The sequence below is a fragment of the Vulpes lagopus genome, chromosome 12, assembly GCF_018345385.1.
Source record: "Vulpes lagopus strain Blue_001 chromosome 12, ASM1834538v1, whole genome shotgun sequence".
NCBI lineage: Eukaryota > Metazoa > Chordata > Mammalia > Carnivora > Canidae > Vulpes > Vulpes lagopus.
This window is the reverse complement of record NC_054835.1, coordinates 34017915-34035446: the sequence shown is the minus strand read 5'-3', so window position 1 is coordinate 34035446 and position 17532 is coordinate 34017915. Positions and strand designations below refer to the sequence as shown.

The 17532-nt window shown below is 42.7% G+C and overlaps 1 protein-coding gene across 4 annotated transcripts in view; it reads right to left on the bottom strand.

Moving 5' to 3' along the window:
* Nucleotides 1-17532, bottom strand: part of CA10 (carbonic anhydrase 10) — a 482388-nt gene that overhangs the window by 21015 nt on the left and 443841 nt on the right. For all 4 annotated transcript variants that reach the window (XM_041726075.1, XM_041726076.1, XM_041726073.1 and 1 more), the window contains exon 6: nucleotides 4059-4154. In XM_041726075.1, coding sequence (XP_041582009.1) covers nucleotides 4059-4154 — 96 coding nt within the window. The remainder of the gene's footprint in view (nucleotides 1-4058; nucleotides 4155-17532) is intronic.

Sequence of the window (17532 nt, the reverse complement as noted above, 5' to 3'; positions counted from 1 at the left end):
AAGAAAATAATTATATACAGATGATCTGTGCATATGGACATGAGAGAGTGAGAACTAGTTATACTCAGGCATGTATTTCCATGCGGTTGTTGCTGAGGGTATGGGGAAATGATGGAGGGCAAAGCTAGAGAGGTAGGCAGGAGCTAGCTCCTATCAGGCTTTAAATATCATGGGAGGGCATTTAAGCTTTATTCTGTAGGAATGGGGAAGCATCAAAGAGTTTTAAGTAGAGGTAAGGAGTGACATTTTAGGAAGAGGGCAGTTAGTGAGAGAGAAAGAACAGTCAGAATAGAAGTATCAAGAGATGAAAAAAAATCTCTAAGAAATAATATAGAACTTTATATCACTGCTTATTATCACATGAATCAAATATATCATAAGCCATGCAATTCAGTCAACCAATCATCCATTCAATCATCCACCCATCCATCCATCCATCCATCCATCCATCCATCCTCCTATGCAGCTATCCATGTGCCTATACATCCAAAAAATATTTACCAAGTGTCTGTTATGGGTCAAATATCGTACTGGGTGTCCAGGAATCAGTTCCTATTTCACACCCATGCCCTCAGGTTTCTAAATTCCTTCTTTGGGAGAACAAGGCAAGCTTCAAGGGGCTCAAGCCAGGGGATCACCATTTGGAGACTGTGATGTACTCCCACATAACTGTGTACCCTGTTTTTTTAACAGCCTCCCTTCTGCTCAGTCTTTTCCAAGGCACAAGGGTTTATCTCAGTCATTTCTCTCCTACCTGCCTCAGCTCTGCTCTGTAATTTACGCTTCAGCTGCTAATCCGATGCTGTGACACATCAGCATTTTAAAATCTGATTTATTCTGAGGGTTGGAAAAATTGTGGCAGATGATTATTATTATTAGATAAGCAACAGGTAATTTTTAGTTTGGAGAAAGCACAGACTGTTTATTTTCCCTCCATCTGTCTCTCCTTTCCCACACAGTTTCCTGGATGTGTTATGGTGAGACACACACTGAGGGGGGAAGCTTGGTGAGTGACAGTGCTCAATGGGGTTTATCAGAGCCACTCCTAAAGGGAGAAACATCCCAAAGCAAACACTGCTGCTCCCCAGAAGCTTTAGTGCCAAATTTAGCTTCTCCTTTGACATCCTCTTGGGCCATTTAAAACATGGCTTGATGCCGCCTTTTTGTGCCAATTCACATGAAAGGAGAGATGAAAATATATTGTCATGGAAGGTAAGGAATCCACCATGCCCCTTAATTGGGTGCCTTGGGTGACCCAGTGAGCCTGTACAGCACTAATGTTGGGACTGGACCCTTTTGAGCTGATTAAAAATAACTGAAAAATTTCCAGAGTGCGCACAGATGATTTGTGGGCTCCAGTGTGTTGGTGGTGTGGGAGGGAGGATAAAGGATGTACTTGGTATAAGTGAGCTTTAGTGGGAAGTTAATGGTGTGTGATTGAGCAGTAATTACAGCCAAATCTCAGTTCCCTGTGGTCATGAGAAGGATGGAGGATTAGGAGGGGACAGAGATAAATAAAATCCACAGATAAACAATTCTCTGATTTTAGCCAACAACTTCAACCTTCTATGGCTCAGTTTTTGACTAGGGTGCCATCTCTAGGGATCAGCTGACCTAGATGAGTGACCTCTTATTTTCTGTGCCTGCCTACTGGGCAGTGATCTGGGAAGGGGGGGCAGATAGTTCAGAAGGAGAGGAGGACTGCCAGAGGTTGTGTGCCCTTGGAGCCAAGGGCTCATTTCTAGGCACGTGCCTAGCACAGGACCAGCCTGTGTCCCACACTCAGTGCTTAGGATGACTGAGTGACAAGTCTCGGCTGTGGAGCATCTGGGAGTTGATTATGTTGGACAAAGATAGAAATGCTGTGGCTTATTTTGAGATCCAGTGAGAAAGCATCAGGTTTGCTCAGGGGCCACACTGGCCTGAGAAGATGCAGGAGGAGCTAGTCCCCATCCTTTCACTGACTACATCCCCCTGGGGCATGCATGCAACTGGGACTTGCGTCAGTAATCTTGGTGCAGAGTGAGCTCCTGTGATACATGCCCATCATCTGCTACGGAGGAGGCTGACCTGGCATATCAATCGCCTTGTCAGCTCTAACATGCCTGAGCTTCCAGAATGACATCCACTGACTCAGGGCTTTAAGCAAAGTGAGGCACAGCTGGGGCCAAGGCTGAGGCACCCATCAAAGGCCAGGTGGTACTGGGCAGCCCAGGTTGGCTGACATGGAACCCTGGCGATGGGAAGGCCATGGGAGGTGAGCTCCTGGACATGCAGGAGGCAATAGTGGGACATATCTGCAGGCTTCCCAGCAATGAGCATGGCCCAGAGCAAACGCACCAGTTGTATCAACATCACGACTGAGGCTGGTCCAGGGATATAGGATTTGCCCTGCACTTGCAGGTGGCAGAAGGATATGGGGCAGATGTTCGTAAATGTCATGTTTTCTCTTCTTCATCTCAATTGCTTTCTCCACGTTCTTCTGGGGAGGCATATAGTGTGAATAAGGTCATTAGTATTAAAGTCAAGCCAGACCTGAGCTCCTTTCCTGGATGGGCTGCTAAGAGCTACATGTGCTTGGGTGGAATGCTGAAGATTCTGAGTCACTTTCCTCATCTGCGAGGTAAGGGTACTAGCAACTGCCTCAGAGGTTTATTACTAGGGTTAAGTTATAAAATATATGTAAAGTACATATCTCAGTGCCCGGAATTCAGGAATCTGCTGTTCATTATAATAGGGCCTGTGATGATGTCAAGAGATGTAGAGCAGGGACCAGCAGGATTTGTGACAGGACAAATTTCCTTTGGGGTGTCACATCAGGTATTCAGAAGGTGTTACAGTTCCAAAATATGCTTTCCTGGTCAAAAGCCCCTTCCTATCTTTGCTAATGACAAGTTAGAGGAGTTTGGTGGCCAACATGTCACAAATGCCTCTGCCCAATGTACAGCTCTGCCCAGGCTACAGAAAGGCCTGGATGGGACCTCTGTGAGGGAGGAACTCTGGAGGTGGCATGGACTCTGGAGAGGGATGGTCAGGCAGGGCAAAGTGCTTTTTGCAAAGGGTTATGCTTTTGGGGAGGGAAAGGGGGTAGTACCTGGGGTGCCCCCATGCCCATTCTCCTGAGCAGTGATGATGTCACCACAAGAACTCTGCTAAAACCCCCCAGTGACAAATGCTGGATATCTACTGATCACATTCACTAGATTCTAAGTTCTTATTGGGGCATCTCCTCTCATGGTCTGGCCAAAACTTCCCAAGGAGCTAGCACAGTGACTGCCAACTTTTGAAACGGTCACACATTCCTTTTGTTTTTTTTCTCTCTCTTTTTTTTCCCCATTGGAAAGACATTTCTTCTTTTTTCGTTTTCTTTAAATTTGCATACTCATTTCTCTCCATATTTGTCAAAATGTTAAAGGTGACTATTATTGTTATTTTGACAAATTAGGATTTTCTTGGTTGGAGATCTGTTGTTGTTGACTGCTGGGGAGATGTGGAGCCTCCTAAGAATGTCATAAAGTCTGCCTGGGTGATCTTTGCTTAATTTCTCCCTGGGGTGCTTATGAGGGAAAGGGAGAGGAAGGTGGGAGGTGACATTCAAAGCAACTTCAGGGAAGCTGAAGGTAGCTGTTCAGGGCAGTGCTTGGAGAGGAGGGATATCTCACATTTCCCTTCTATCTCTGTTTCCAAGGGACAACTGATAGACAGGAGTTTAATCTGGGTGGGAGGCAGTCCACGAGGCACCCCTCCCCTTCTATTGCATTCTTTTGCATGATGTGGGACCTGAAGCCTGTCCCTGGTTCCAGCCCCTCTCTTCTCTCTAGAACAAAGGCTGCTGAATCCTCAGGCCCTGAAGCTCTAAAATGGAATCATCATTTCTACATCTTCATGAAAGGGACCTCATTTGTCATAAATCTCATGGATATGAAAGTTACCACCCTGCAGGTCTTCTTGGGCCGGACATCATCCCCTTTTATTTCTGAGATCCAACGGAACCTAAGCCAGTATTCTGACTGGGCTGGGAACAGCAAGAAAAGAATGGAAGAATGCAAGACACTTACTTTTATAAATATAGAAACTACCACCAATCCATTAGGGCTCTTTGCAGCTTCTGTGACATTTGTATACAACTCATGGTTATAGTGGATGAGCTGCACCTGGCAGGAGGGAAAAACAAGAGTGAGAAACAGTACCCTGGCATGAAGAGGTGTGAGGCACAGCATATCCACTCTACAGACGGGTTAACTATAAGGTATGTTGTAGAACAATTGTAAAGGCAATCTTGTAATCGAAAGGGATTCAGGGAGGTTTGTGTTTCTGTCTGTATGTGTGTGTGTGTGTGTGGAGGGTGGATAAAATGCATACACCCACAGCGTATGCATATACAAAAGTACCCATACATATTTGCAAATGTTTTCTGCTAACAATCATGCCTTTAATAAGCTCAGTGCCCATCTGGCTCTGGCTCCATCCCAGGACATTTCCCCTAAAGTGTGTGTAAAGTGAATTTCTCTTATTAAGAGTGGAACTGCCCTGTAGGGGCGGACGTGCTCTCCTGGCTGCGTCAACAGCTGCTGCTGGCACTGAGTGAATCTTCCTCCCGGCCCTGGGTGAGCAGGGAATGGTTAGGTTCTGAGTCAGCCCAGGAATTCTGAGAGGACCATGGCCAGTCTGTGAGATTCAGCATTTCTGATAAAGAGAGAGTGATGGCTCAGGCTTCTGATGCCCCAGCCTGCCAAGATCATCTGATTGTGCAGGACTCAACTTCCTCCTTGAGCAGCAAAGATTAGCATTCTGCTTGTTGAGCCTTTGTGCATAGCTAGTGTGGGAGTCTCGGCTCTGGGCTCCACTAAACTAGGTTTTCCCTCTTTCACCTAATTTTTAAAAAACGCCTGTTTAAGAAATTGTGAAACACAGCATTCATACATGTTCAAATTAGTGCCCCACCAATATTTAGCCACATGAATAATTTACTCCATCTCACTGAGACTTGATTGCTTCCTCTGAAAAACAGGTGTGATCGTCTCTCCTTAGAATTCATTGCAGGCTGTGGTTTTAAAATAGATTTTTTCAAAAAACAGTATGGAAGTATAAGTTTTGTAACAAACTAAAAAAAAGTGATATTTCCTCCCCCCAAGTCTGTGTAATCCCAGCCCAGGCAATACGACTATTAACAGTTAGCATATATCCTTCCAGATATTTTTTTGTGCTTATAGATCACACACATATACATGGAGGGTTTAAGAAATAATAAAGGATTTAGGATCTATAAATTCCTAGGATCTAGGATCCTAGAAATTATCTAGGATAGATAACTTCCTAGAAACATACAACCTACCGACACTGAATCAAGAAGAAATAAAAACCTTAACATATGAATACATATAAAGAGATTGAAGTAGTAATCAACTCCTGTACCTTCAACAAAGAAAAGCCCTGGACCAGATGGCTTGTGGGGTGAATTCTACCAATCATTCAAAGAATTCATAGGGATCCTTCTGAAACTCTTCCAAAAATGGGAAGAGAGAATACTTCCAAACTTATGAGGCCAGCATCATCCTGATACCAAACAAAGCCCGATGCTTTAAGAAAAGAGAACTACAGGACAATATCCCTAATGCGCATAGATGCAAAAAACTTCAGTGGAACACTAGCAAGCTGAATTCAACAGCACATTGAAAGGATTATACATTGGGACGCCTGGGTGGCTCAGCAGTTAAGTGTCTGTCTACCTTTGGCTCAGGCCATGATCCCTGAGTCCCGGGATCAAGTTCTGCATCAGGCTGTCTGCATGAAGCCTGCTTCTCCTCTTTCTTCCCATGTCTCTGACTCTCTCTGTGTGTCTCTCATGAATAAATAAAATCTTTTTTTTTTTAAAAGATTATACATCATGACCAAGTAGGATTGATTCCTGGGATGCAAGGATGGTTTAATGTATGTAAATCAACCAGGGTGGTACACTGCATTACCAGAATGAAAGATAAAAACCACATGCCCATCTCAGTAGATTCAGAAAAAGCATCTGACAAATTCACCATCCTTCATGATAAAAACTCTTAACAAAACAGATATAGAAGGAACTTAACATTAATGCAATAAAGGCCATACCTGAAAAGCCCATAGCTTACATAATAATCCATGGGGAAAGACTGAAAATTTTTCCTTTTAGACAGGAATACCCACTCTTGCCACTTCTAGTGCTAAGTACTGGGTAGAGCAATTAGATAAGAAAAAGAAATAAAAGGCATCCAAAACAGAAAGGAGGAAGGAAAATGGTCTCTGCAGATGAAACAGTTATGTATGTAGAATACACTGAAGATTTGCCCACAACAAAAAACTGTTGCCACTAATAAATGAGTTCAGTGAAGTTGCCCGATACACATTCAGTATACAAAAATTCATGTCATTTCTACAGACTAACAATGAACTATCTGAAAAGGAAATTAATAAAGCCAATCCCATTTACAATAGCAACAAAAATAATAAAGTACAATTGACCTTAAACAACATGGGTTTGAACTGAGCTGGTCCACTTATATGCATTTTTTTTGATAAATACAGTAAAATATTGTAAATATATTTTCTCTTATGATTTTCTTAATTGAATTTTATTTTCTCTAGCTTACTTTATTGTAAGAATACAGTAATGTACAAAATATGTGTTAATTGGCTCTATGTTATCAGTAAGCCTTTCAATCAACAATAAGCCATCAGTAATTAAGTTTTCATGAAATCAAAAGGTCTACAGGGATTTCTGACTGCATGGGGGGTTGGGACCCCTAACCCTCCCATTGTTCAAGTGGGTCAGCTGTACTTAGGAATAAGCTTAATCAAAGAAGTGAAAGATTTGTACAATGAAAACTAGAAAATAGTGATGTAGGAAATTAAAGAAGACATAGATAAGTGGAAAGACATCTCGTGTTTATGGGTTGGAAAAATTAATATTGTTAAAATGTTCATATTATTATTCTGTTCAATCTCTATCAAAATTCCAATAGCATTCTTTACAGAAATAGAAAAAAATCCTAAATTAATATGGATCTGCAAAAGACTCCGAATAGTCAAAGCAATCTTGAATAAGAACAAAGCTTTCTGATTCCACAATATACTTCAAAGCTATAGTAATAAAAAAAGCATGATCTGATATAAAAACATACACATAGACCAGTGGAACAGAGTAGAGGGCTCAGAGATAAATCCACATACTTAGAGTCAACTAATCTTTGACAAGGATGCCAAGAATATGCAATGGGCAGAGTATAGTCTCTTTAATAAAGGTTGTGGGGGAAAACTGGATATCCCCTGAAGAAGAATGAAACTGAACTGTTATCTCATATCATATAAAAATTAACTTATGCTAGATTAAAGATTTATATATCAGACCCGAAAAAAAATAGAAAACTAGTAGAAAAAAAATAGGGAAAAAGCTTCTTGACATTCATTGGTCTTGGCAATGATTTTTTGGTCATGACACCAAAAAGTACTGGCCCAAAAGCAAAAGCAGACAAGTGGACTGTATCCAATTAAGAAGCTTCTGCACAGCAAAGGAAATAATCAAAACAGTGAGCAGGCAACCTACAGAGTAGGAGAAAATATCTGCAAACCAAGTATCCGATAAGACGTTGATATGCATATTATACAACTCAATAGCAAAAAGACCAAATAACCTGGTTAAACATGGGCAAAGGACTTGAATTGACATTTCTCAAAATGAGACATATACATGGCCAATAGGTACATGGAATGGTGCTCAACATCACCAGCCATTAGGAAAATGCAAATCAAAACCACAATGAAATATTACCACACACTTATTAGAATGGCTATTATCGAAAAGATAAGAGATTACAAGTGTTGGCGAGGATGTGGAGAAAAGGGAACCCTTGTACATTGTTGGTAAGAAGGTACACTGGCATATCACTATTGTGGAAAACAATATGAGGTTCCTCAAAAAATTAAAAACAGAATTGCCATATGATCCAGTGATCCCACTTCTGGGTATGTATCCAAAGCAAATGAAATCTGGATCTCAAAGAGACATCTGCAGTCCCATGTTCACTACAGCATTATTCACAACAGCCAAGATATGGAAATAACCCGTTTTTATTGATGAATGAATGGATAAAGAAAATCTGTAAAGAAAAATAAGATGGGGGGATCCCTGGGTGGCGCAGCGGTTTGGCGCCTGCCTTTGGCCCAGGGTGCGATCCTGGAGACCCGGGATCGAATCCCGCATCGGGCTCCCGGTGCATGGAGCCTGCTTCTCCCTCTGCCTGTGCCTGTGTCTCTGCCTCTCTCTCTCTCTCTCTCTCTCTGTGACTATCATAAAAAAATAAAATAAAATAAAAAAGAAAAATAAGATGGAATATTATTTATCCATAAAAATGAAGGAGATCCTGCTATTTGCAACAACATGGACGAATCAGGAGAACATCATGCTAAGTGAAATAAGCCAGACCCAGAAAGACAGGTACCATATGATTTCACTTATGTATAGAATCTCAAATAGTTAAGCTCATAGAAATAGAATAGCTTGGTGATTTTCAGGGGCTGGGGGAGACAGTAATGAGATGTTGGTCAAAGGGTACAAAATTTCAGTTATGCAAGATACAGGAGTTCAAGGGTTCTGAGTACAGCCTGGTGATGATAGTTAGCAATATTGTATACTTGAAGTTTGCTAAGAATATAGATCTTAAATGAAATCTTCTTTACACACACACACAATAGTAACTATGTAGAGTTGATGGATATGTTATTTAGTTTGGTAATCTTTTCTCCATATATTAATATATCAAAACATCAAATTGTATGCTTTAACATATACAATTTTTATACATAAAAGAAATCTCTGGGATCCCTGGGTGGCGCAGCGGTTTGGCGCCTGCCTTTGGCCCAGGGCGCGATCCTGGAGACCCGGGATCGAATCCCACATCAGGCTCCCGGTGCATGGAGCCTGCTTCTCCCTCCGCCTGTGTCTCTGCCTCTCTCTCTCTCTGTGACTATCATAAATAAATAAAAAATTAAAAAAAAAAGAAATCTCTAAGTTATTAAAATAAAAAAATGAAAAACCCAATAACAATGGAATCATTTCCAATTATGATTCTGAACTTGATGATTTTTAAATTTAAAAAATAGTTTGTAGCTATATTTATAAGTCAGTGTGTATAGAGCTACCCAAGTTTTTATAATATCTATAGAATTTTCTATTGCTTGAATGCTCCATGACACATTTAACCATCCTCTTGTTGGCTTTCAGGTTGTTTCCATTTTTTCTTCTGTCTTGTAAACAATGTCACAGCAAGCTCAGCACATATCTTTCTGTAGCGGTGTGAACATTTTCCACAGGCTTATTTGAAAATCTAATAAGATAGTGCATGTAAAAGTGATTTGTGACTCTGAAAAAGTCTAAGTGTACATTATTACCAATATCCTGTATTGCATTAAAAAAAGGAGGTGAGGTTCCAGAAGTTGAGACAGTCCATGACAAAAAAAAAAAGCTTTTCTTTGATCTTTGGAAAAACCACCTCTAACAGCGGTCTGCAAACCTTCACTGTGCATTGAAATCACCTGGATGCTTTTAATACCCACCTGTGCCTGCTCCCCCAATTCTGATTTAATTGATTTGGAGTGGGAACAGGGAACTGAGATTTGTTAAATGCTCTCCAGCTAGCGGGCAGCTGGAGTGGAGAACCAGTGCAACAGAATCAATGATCATCCATATCCCATCAATGCCCAATCAGGTGGATGGAACCTTGGATCTGAGAATACCCTGAACATCTTGAGTCATTAGAGCTTTTCATGGAGAGAGCATGGTTTTGCTGCTCTTGAAATATCCTATTTGCTTATTGCTTTTTCACTTCTTGTGCATTTTGCCAATGGTGGCAGATGGTCCTACAGCAGCTATTCTGCAATCAGAAAGGCAACCATGGGCAGGGGCTGACAAATACGCTTTGCCTGTGCAGAGTTTGTCAGGAAGGGTTTTCAGCCCCATGCTTATCATTTGCTTCCCTCTCATCTCCCTCACTGCCCCCACCTCCAGGCAGGACTTTGTGCAGGTGGAGAAGCGTTGCCATGTGGAAGAACCAGGAGCTGTGGGGGACCTACCATAGCTCCCTTCAGTGTTGAATAAGTTTCTTAATGAGAATCAAAACACATCCTGCCATCTGCTAAAATCTTCCCACCAGGTGACCTACAAAACCACCTGGGGATGTGCCAGTGCTTTAAGGCATGCCTTGAAATTTTAGCATTTTCTGAGAATCAGGCATTGGAGAGTTGGGAATTGGAAGGTGGTCCAGTGGAATGGTTCTTCTCTCCAACTCACATGACTGAAAAATGCAGGAAGAAGTCCCTTGAGCCACTGGGTGACCTACAGGGTGGCATTCTGCAGGGGTCAGGGACTGTGAGAAAGGGGCTGGCAAGTATAAGGGTGGGGCTGTGCTCTAAGCTTAAATTGACACATTTACTTTTTTTTTATTTTTTATTTTTTTAAATTAAATTGACACATTTAGATATGATGTCTTGCCTCCTCATTGTTCCAAGATAACTTGGCTAGGATTGATACCATGAGTTCCGGTTTCTATTAGGAGCTACTGGTGGCCTGCTTCTTACATTAGGTTGAACCATATGAAATTGACTCATGGTGATTTTATAGAGTTAATATAATCTTAAAATATCTTCCCTCTCCCAAGGCACATAAATTAGATGTTAAAAAGACCCATAGTGCTTTTCTACTCAATGCACAGTGCTTGTTAGAAATGTAGAATCTTGAGCCCTCCCCTAGATCTCCTGAATGAAAATCTGTATTAAAAAAAAACACCTAGTGATCTGAATGCATGTCAAACTTTGAAAAGTACTGTTTTAATGCAATGAAATGCCGGGACACCTGCACCCCGATGTTTATAGCCGCAATGTCCACAATAGCCAAACTGTGGAAGGAGCCTCGGTGTCCATCGAAAGATGAATGGATAAAGAAGATGTGGTCTATGTGTACAATGGAATATTACTCAGCCATTAGAAATGACAAATACCCACCATTTGCTTCAACGTGGATGGAACTGGAGGGTATTATACTGAGTGAAATGAGTCAGTCGGAGAAGGACAAACATTATATGGTCTCATTCATTTGGGGAATATAAATAATAGTGAAAGGGAATAGAGGGGAAGGGAGAAGAAATGGGTAGGAAATATCAGAAAGGGAGACAGAACATGAAGACCCCTAACTCTGGGAAATGAAGTAGGGGTGGTGGAAGGGGAGGTGGGCGGGGAGTGGGGGTGACTGGATGATGGGCACTGAGGGGGCACTTGATGGGATGAGCACTGGGTATTATTCTATATGTTGGCAAACTGAACACCAATAAAAAATAAATTTATTTAAAAAAAAGAAAAAAAAAAGAAAAGTACTGTTTTAGCAGATACCGTTGGTTGGTTAGCAGAGAGCCCTGTTTGGTCTGGGAGTTCACTGCTCTTCTGGTTCAGTTAGGCTGGGTTGAGGGGTAATACTTTAAAATCCCAATCCTACAAATTCAGAATTTTTAATAATTTGGATGAGCACTAAGATGTAGTTTGAGCCTCAACTTTGGGGCTTACTCAAGGTAATCAGCATCTGATATGAAAGAGGTGGCAGTTAGTGGATGTCTGACCTCGAGCAAGTGTAAGGCAATTTAAGACAGCAGGGACAGTGTACTAAGTGCTTGCAAAGGCAAACTCTTTGGGTGTTCTTAGCTAATAGTGACTAACAGCTCATTAAGCACCAAGTTTAGTTATTCATTAAAGAGATGCCCCAAGGGCTTCTGCAAACCTACTTGGGATTACCATGCAAAGGAACTAACCCTGGATTACAGGAGATTATTTTATTGTCTTGACTTAATAATATCGACAATTGCCCTCATAGAGATTTCTGGAAATGCAAGACTAAGAAATAGCTGTCTTAGTGGAAGAAATAAGATGTTATTTTTTTCATGATGTTCGGATGTGGCTCAGACCTTGATACTAGGATCTAGCACATTCTCTGAACGTAAGTCGTTCGTGACCTGATGTGACTCTTCCTAGCATGGCACTAGCTTGAACCTTGTGTTCTTATCCCAGAACATGCTGCCACATTCGATCCTTTATAGGCACCTGGAATTCACTTGTTCAAAAATTCTTGGAGGGCCAACTATGTGCTGAGGCCAGCTGTGTAAGACTGATGAAGTCCTTGACTTTCTAGGGATAATTTCATATAGTATCAAGAGCTTTGAAGGAAAAAAACAAGACTTTGGCTTGCAGTGTGAATGTCAGTAGTGGGAAAAATGGCGGCAGGGCATGTGGCAGTGGGAACCGTGTCAGGTAGTGTATAGTTGGTGAAGGCCTGTCTGCAGAGGTGACATCGGAGCTGTGTTCTGATGACGAAAAGGAGCTGGGCATGGAAGATTGGAGGGAGGCAACCTCACCAGCTGAGAGCACAGCCTCTGCAAAGGAGTAGGGACAAATGGCTGATCATGGCTAGGGAAGAGTGTAGGTGCCACAGGATGGGACCGGCTCACGGAGGGCTTTGTAGAGAATGGTAAGGAGCTTTGCTTTTATTCCAAGTGCTTCCTTTTGGAAGTCACTGGTTTTAAGGAAGAAATCAGTTGACGGGATGAGCATTTTTGAAAGATTTCCCAGGGCAGAGTGGAGACAGAGAAGACCTTGCCTCCCCTTCTTTGCCTTATAGCTCAGCTCTGGTCTCATCTTCTGTAGGATATCTTTCATGAATCACTGACCTTAAACATCAAAGGTGGCTCCTCTTTGCTCCTCTTGTCCAGGGGGCAGTTTCAAAATATTTTACTGCTGGGATGGCATGAGTACTGAGTGTTCAGAACAGATGTAAGCTGTAGACAACTGGTATAATCACATGGGTGCTGAACGTCATTGTTGACATTAGTCACCATCATCATTTGTTGACAATGATCACCAACACTTGCTGCACATTTATTTGTGCCAGACAAAATGCAGCAGTATCATAACCTCATTTAACCCTCACAAAAGTCCACAAGTTGTGCCATTCTGTCCATCTGAGTCATGGGGACACTGGGCCTCCAAGGGATGCTTTGCTCAAGGGAGTGGAAAGAGTTGGGATTGCGCTATGCCTGCAGAGTTTACACTCTACTCACACTTATGCACCATGTTATTTAGAAATTATTCCTCTCTTTACCTTTGAATAAATATCTCAAGGGCAGGGATATCATTTATCATATGATATCCCCTATGCCTGTCACAGGACTTGCTTGGAGGAGATATTGGCAATGTTTGCTGAATGAGTCCTAATTCTGCATCCTGGAACTTATTTTTCCTGGAAGGGGCCTCAGAGGAAACCCAGGCCAGCCACTTCTTTTTTGTTTTTAAGATTTTATTTATTTATTCATGAGAGACATACAGAGAGAGGCAGAGACACAGGCAGAGGGAGAAGAAGGCTCCCTGTGAGCCCGATGAGGACTCAATCCCAGGACCTCAGGATCATGACCTCAGCCAAAAGCAGACGCTCAACCACTGGGCCACCCAGGTGCCAGGTGCCCCTCAGCCACTTCTTTTAAAAATGAAGAGATTGAAACCAGAGAGGAGCTTGCCCAAGATCATATAGTCAATCATACAATCATTCATTCAACAAGCGTTGATGGACCAACTATTAGATGAGGGAGAGTAGTGCAGGGAGTAGGGAGGTGGGGCCAGAGCACGAATAGCCTGGCAGGCCAAGCTAAGGGGTCTGGATTTCATTTTAAGGGTGATGGAGAATTGTGTTTATGACTATACTCCTAAGACTACAGGCAAAGCTTCTGTGCTCCGTCGTGGAAGTGAGGAGCCTGACAGACATCCGTCTTTGATGGCAACTATCAGCTTCCAAGCTGATAGAGAAGTCCCCATCTTTACTAAACAAGCAGAACTACTGAAAGCAAGCTTCCAAGTCAACAGCAAGCCATCCTTGTCACTGGTTAGGCTGAGAGCAGCCCGTGCTGTAAAGGTCTCAAACGGAATTCACACTTTGCAGCAACAAGGTGATTCACGGGTGCATGCCAGGCTGCTGCTCGCTCACCCTTCACGCCTCAGCAGAGCGACCAGCTGTGTTCTCAGACCCTGATGTAGACACCTTAGTCTTTCCCAGCGTGATGCTCCATTAGCAGGAGCCCCTTAGTGAACTCAGGAAAGAGCTGCCTTGTAGTGGAAGAGTACTGACATGGCATTCAGAGCGATGACACCCCCAGCTTAATTACCCCTGCTTAAACACCTCAGTGGCTTTTCATTGCTTCTGAGACAGAGATAAAGACCCAAATCTGAGCACAAGCCTTGCTCTTTGGCCTTGGTCACTAAAAGTGACCTTTTAGTTTCCTTGTACACTGTGCTCCCTCATTCCCTAGTCCCTGTGCATATACTGTTCCTTCTACCTAGGACGCCCTTCCCTCCCCACTGTGCCTGCCTTTTCTTTACAAACTCCTTTAGATTTGAGCTCAAGGGTCACCTCTTGAGAGAGATCCCCATAACCCACGCTCATAGCATCCTGTGCCTTTCCTCTTTGAAATATAGCACAGTTTTCTTTCAATTTATTGTGCAATTAATCACATGCCACTTTCACTATGGTGACTTAGAGCTTCATGCAGGCAAGGATGGGTCCTTGTGATGTCCCCATGCCCAGTACAGAACCTGGCACATATGAGCCATGTAGAAACAACTGTTAAATGAATGAAGCTACGCAGGCTGGCAGTAATACAATAAAATGTGATGTCCTGAGGGACAAGGAGAGCAAGGTGCTTGGCTGAGCTGGTAAAGGAACAGCCTGGAATCCTAAATAGAGTATCTCTAATGGAAACTCGCCCCTGGGCACCCTTGGGCAAGGCAGGCCTCTCATTTATAAACAGGGATAATAATATTAACTACTTCACAGAACTGTGGTGATGATTTCCTGAGACAAAATATATAAAGCATTTAGCCCAGGGCCTGGCATCTCATATGCACTCAATAATTAGCTATTCAGAATTACTAAACAAGCAATCGATAATAGAGCCTTCAGCTTCTGCAGAAATAGAGGGTAGGTGTGTGCAGCCCCCTCTTCTGGATCCTCACTTTGAGCCTGTTCTCTCCAGGAAGCTTGAGCAAGATGCGGCCTATTCAGAACCTGGATTGTTTTCCAATTGACCTTGTCCTATTCAGACACGTATAGAGCATCCCATGTTCCAGGCACCAGACAAGGTGGGAGCTTTTAAAGAGAAATGTATCCCTGGTGGCTCATACTCTAATTGAGAGGTTGGCAGGCTTTCCATAGAGTCAGATAGTAAATAAATTCAGCTATGTGGGTTATATGCTCTCTGTCACAACTCTTCAAGTCTGCTTTGGTATAAAAGGCACCACAGACAACATATAAAAGAATGGGCGTCTCTGGGTTCCCACAAAACTCTATCTACAAAAATGGGTGGCAGGCTGTGGTTTGCCAGCCCTGCCAGTTTAAACTTGAGAGATGAATACAAAACTTCAAGAGCATACATTACCCAGTAAGTGTTCTATGGAGATAGGAAGGAAATACATATTGAAGGAATACCAATAGCAACCTCTTCCATCCCTTTAAATGATGACTCCCACTGTCACATTTCTATAGCCCTTTAAACTTTTTAAGGGCAGATCCAACTCAGGAGTGTTTGATTCCAGTCAAGACACAAGTCTCACCCATCATCTCGTATGCCAGGCCCCAGGTATCCAGAAATGAGCACCAGATATTCAATTTCCTCCAGGAGCTCATCCATATTATCCCATTTGTTCTTGAAATAGGCAAATGATGAAACAAAGGCACAGCGAGGTTAAACTACTCTTCCGTGGTCACACAGCCAAGTGCCCCTGGGACACTCTGCTTTTGAGTGTACGCATATTTTCCTTCCACAAGAAAGGAAAGAGGAAGGGCACCTGGGTGGCTCAGTGGTTGAGTGATCCCACGATCCTGGGGTCAAGTCACACATTGGGTTCCTTGCAGGGAGCCTGCTTCTCCCTCTGCCTGTATCTCTGCCTCTCTCTCTGTGTCTCTCATTAATAAATAAATAAAATCTTAAAAAAAAGAGAAAGGTGCTTTATATTTGAGGGCAGTTCACATTTCAACAGCTGTTGCTGGAACAACAATCATAAGCTAGAACTTATTCATAGTGGGTCATTATCAAGTTTGTCTTTGCGTAGAAGAGCACACACAGTCTATGGAGGAGATGGTAGTTTGATATTGGCCAACTGCCACATTCTCGCCCTAAGGTTTGGCAATTATCACCAGTTTGCCTGGCGACTGATCATCGCCTCCATTTTAAGATGCAGAATGCAATTATAGCTACAGACAAAAGAAGTGCTTATAATTTCATTGACTAAGGACCCCCAAATGTGGTCCAGCTATCATAGCAACCTAAAGCCAGAGTGAGATATGGTATTTTCCCCCCTGAAGATAGCAAAACCTGGATTTTTAAAGCATGGTGTTTTTCACTGAGTTGTATGGCAGTTGGTGCAAGTGTAGATGTACACTGGTGTGCAGGAGGCTGCTGGAAAAGGCACTGCTTTGAATCCAGCCAGATGCCTCTTCTGTTCAAATAACCGCAGGCTGGTTGTCTAGCACTTCTCTACTTTAGTTTCTTCATCTGTAATACGGGGATGCGCCTAGGGACTGTCATGAGGATAAAACAAAAACATCCACTACACAGTCTTTCAGGAAATAGGCAGGGTATAGGCAAACATGCAGAATAAATGAGGTGACACGTACAAAGCACCACACAGATGAAAGGCAGTTCCAATGTTCCTTCTTTTTCCTTCCACAATGCAAAGATGGAACACACTTTCCTTCTTACTAGTTTTCTGGACTTGAAATCTGTTGTCACAAAACAAACCGCATGCCAAGGATCTTCTGGAGCGTTCTCTCTTCTGAAGATACATATTTCTCACACATTTACCAAGAACCACTAAGTTAGGCTATTCCCTGATGCTTTTTTTTTCTTCCCCTGAAACATTCTGAAATAGCTGTTTCTAGAAGCCAGACTCTCTTCCTATGATCCTTTCTTCAAAGCATCTGTAACCTTTCCCACTCTCATGAAAGAAGCTGCAGAAAGCCAGAGCAGGTTGCTCTCCTGTAATGAGGTCTGGATCCTCCCGGAAGTGGCTTTAGGCAGTAGCTGTGGCCTGTTAGGATGGAAAGGTGAGGTCTGCAGACATGTTTTGAACCTTGGCTGATTTTAATTAATGCTTTACATCCTGCTACCCACACTTCACTGCTTCTGTCCTCTTCATCTGCATCCAGCTACTTTCTGCCTATGCTCCCGTGACCTCAAATGCATCCCAGCACAGAGGAGGCTCATTCACTGGCTCTGGAGTTAAATGTTCTGGGTTGAAGCCCTGGCTTATTTATTTAGTCTCTTTGAGCCTCGATTTCTTCTCATGCAAAAATGTGACTCCAACATAACCTCGCAAATAGTCGGGATGAATAGATGAGTTAAAGCATGTAAACAAGCAGGGCACCTGAGTGGCTCAATGATTGAGCATCTGCCTTTGGCTCCGGTCATATTCCCAGGG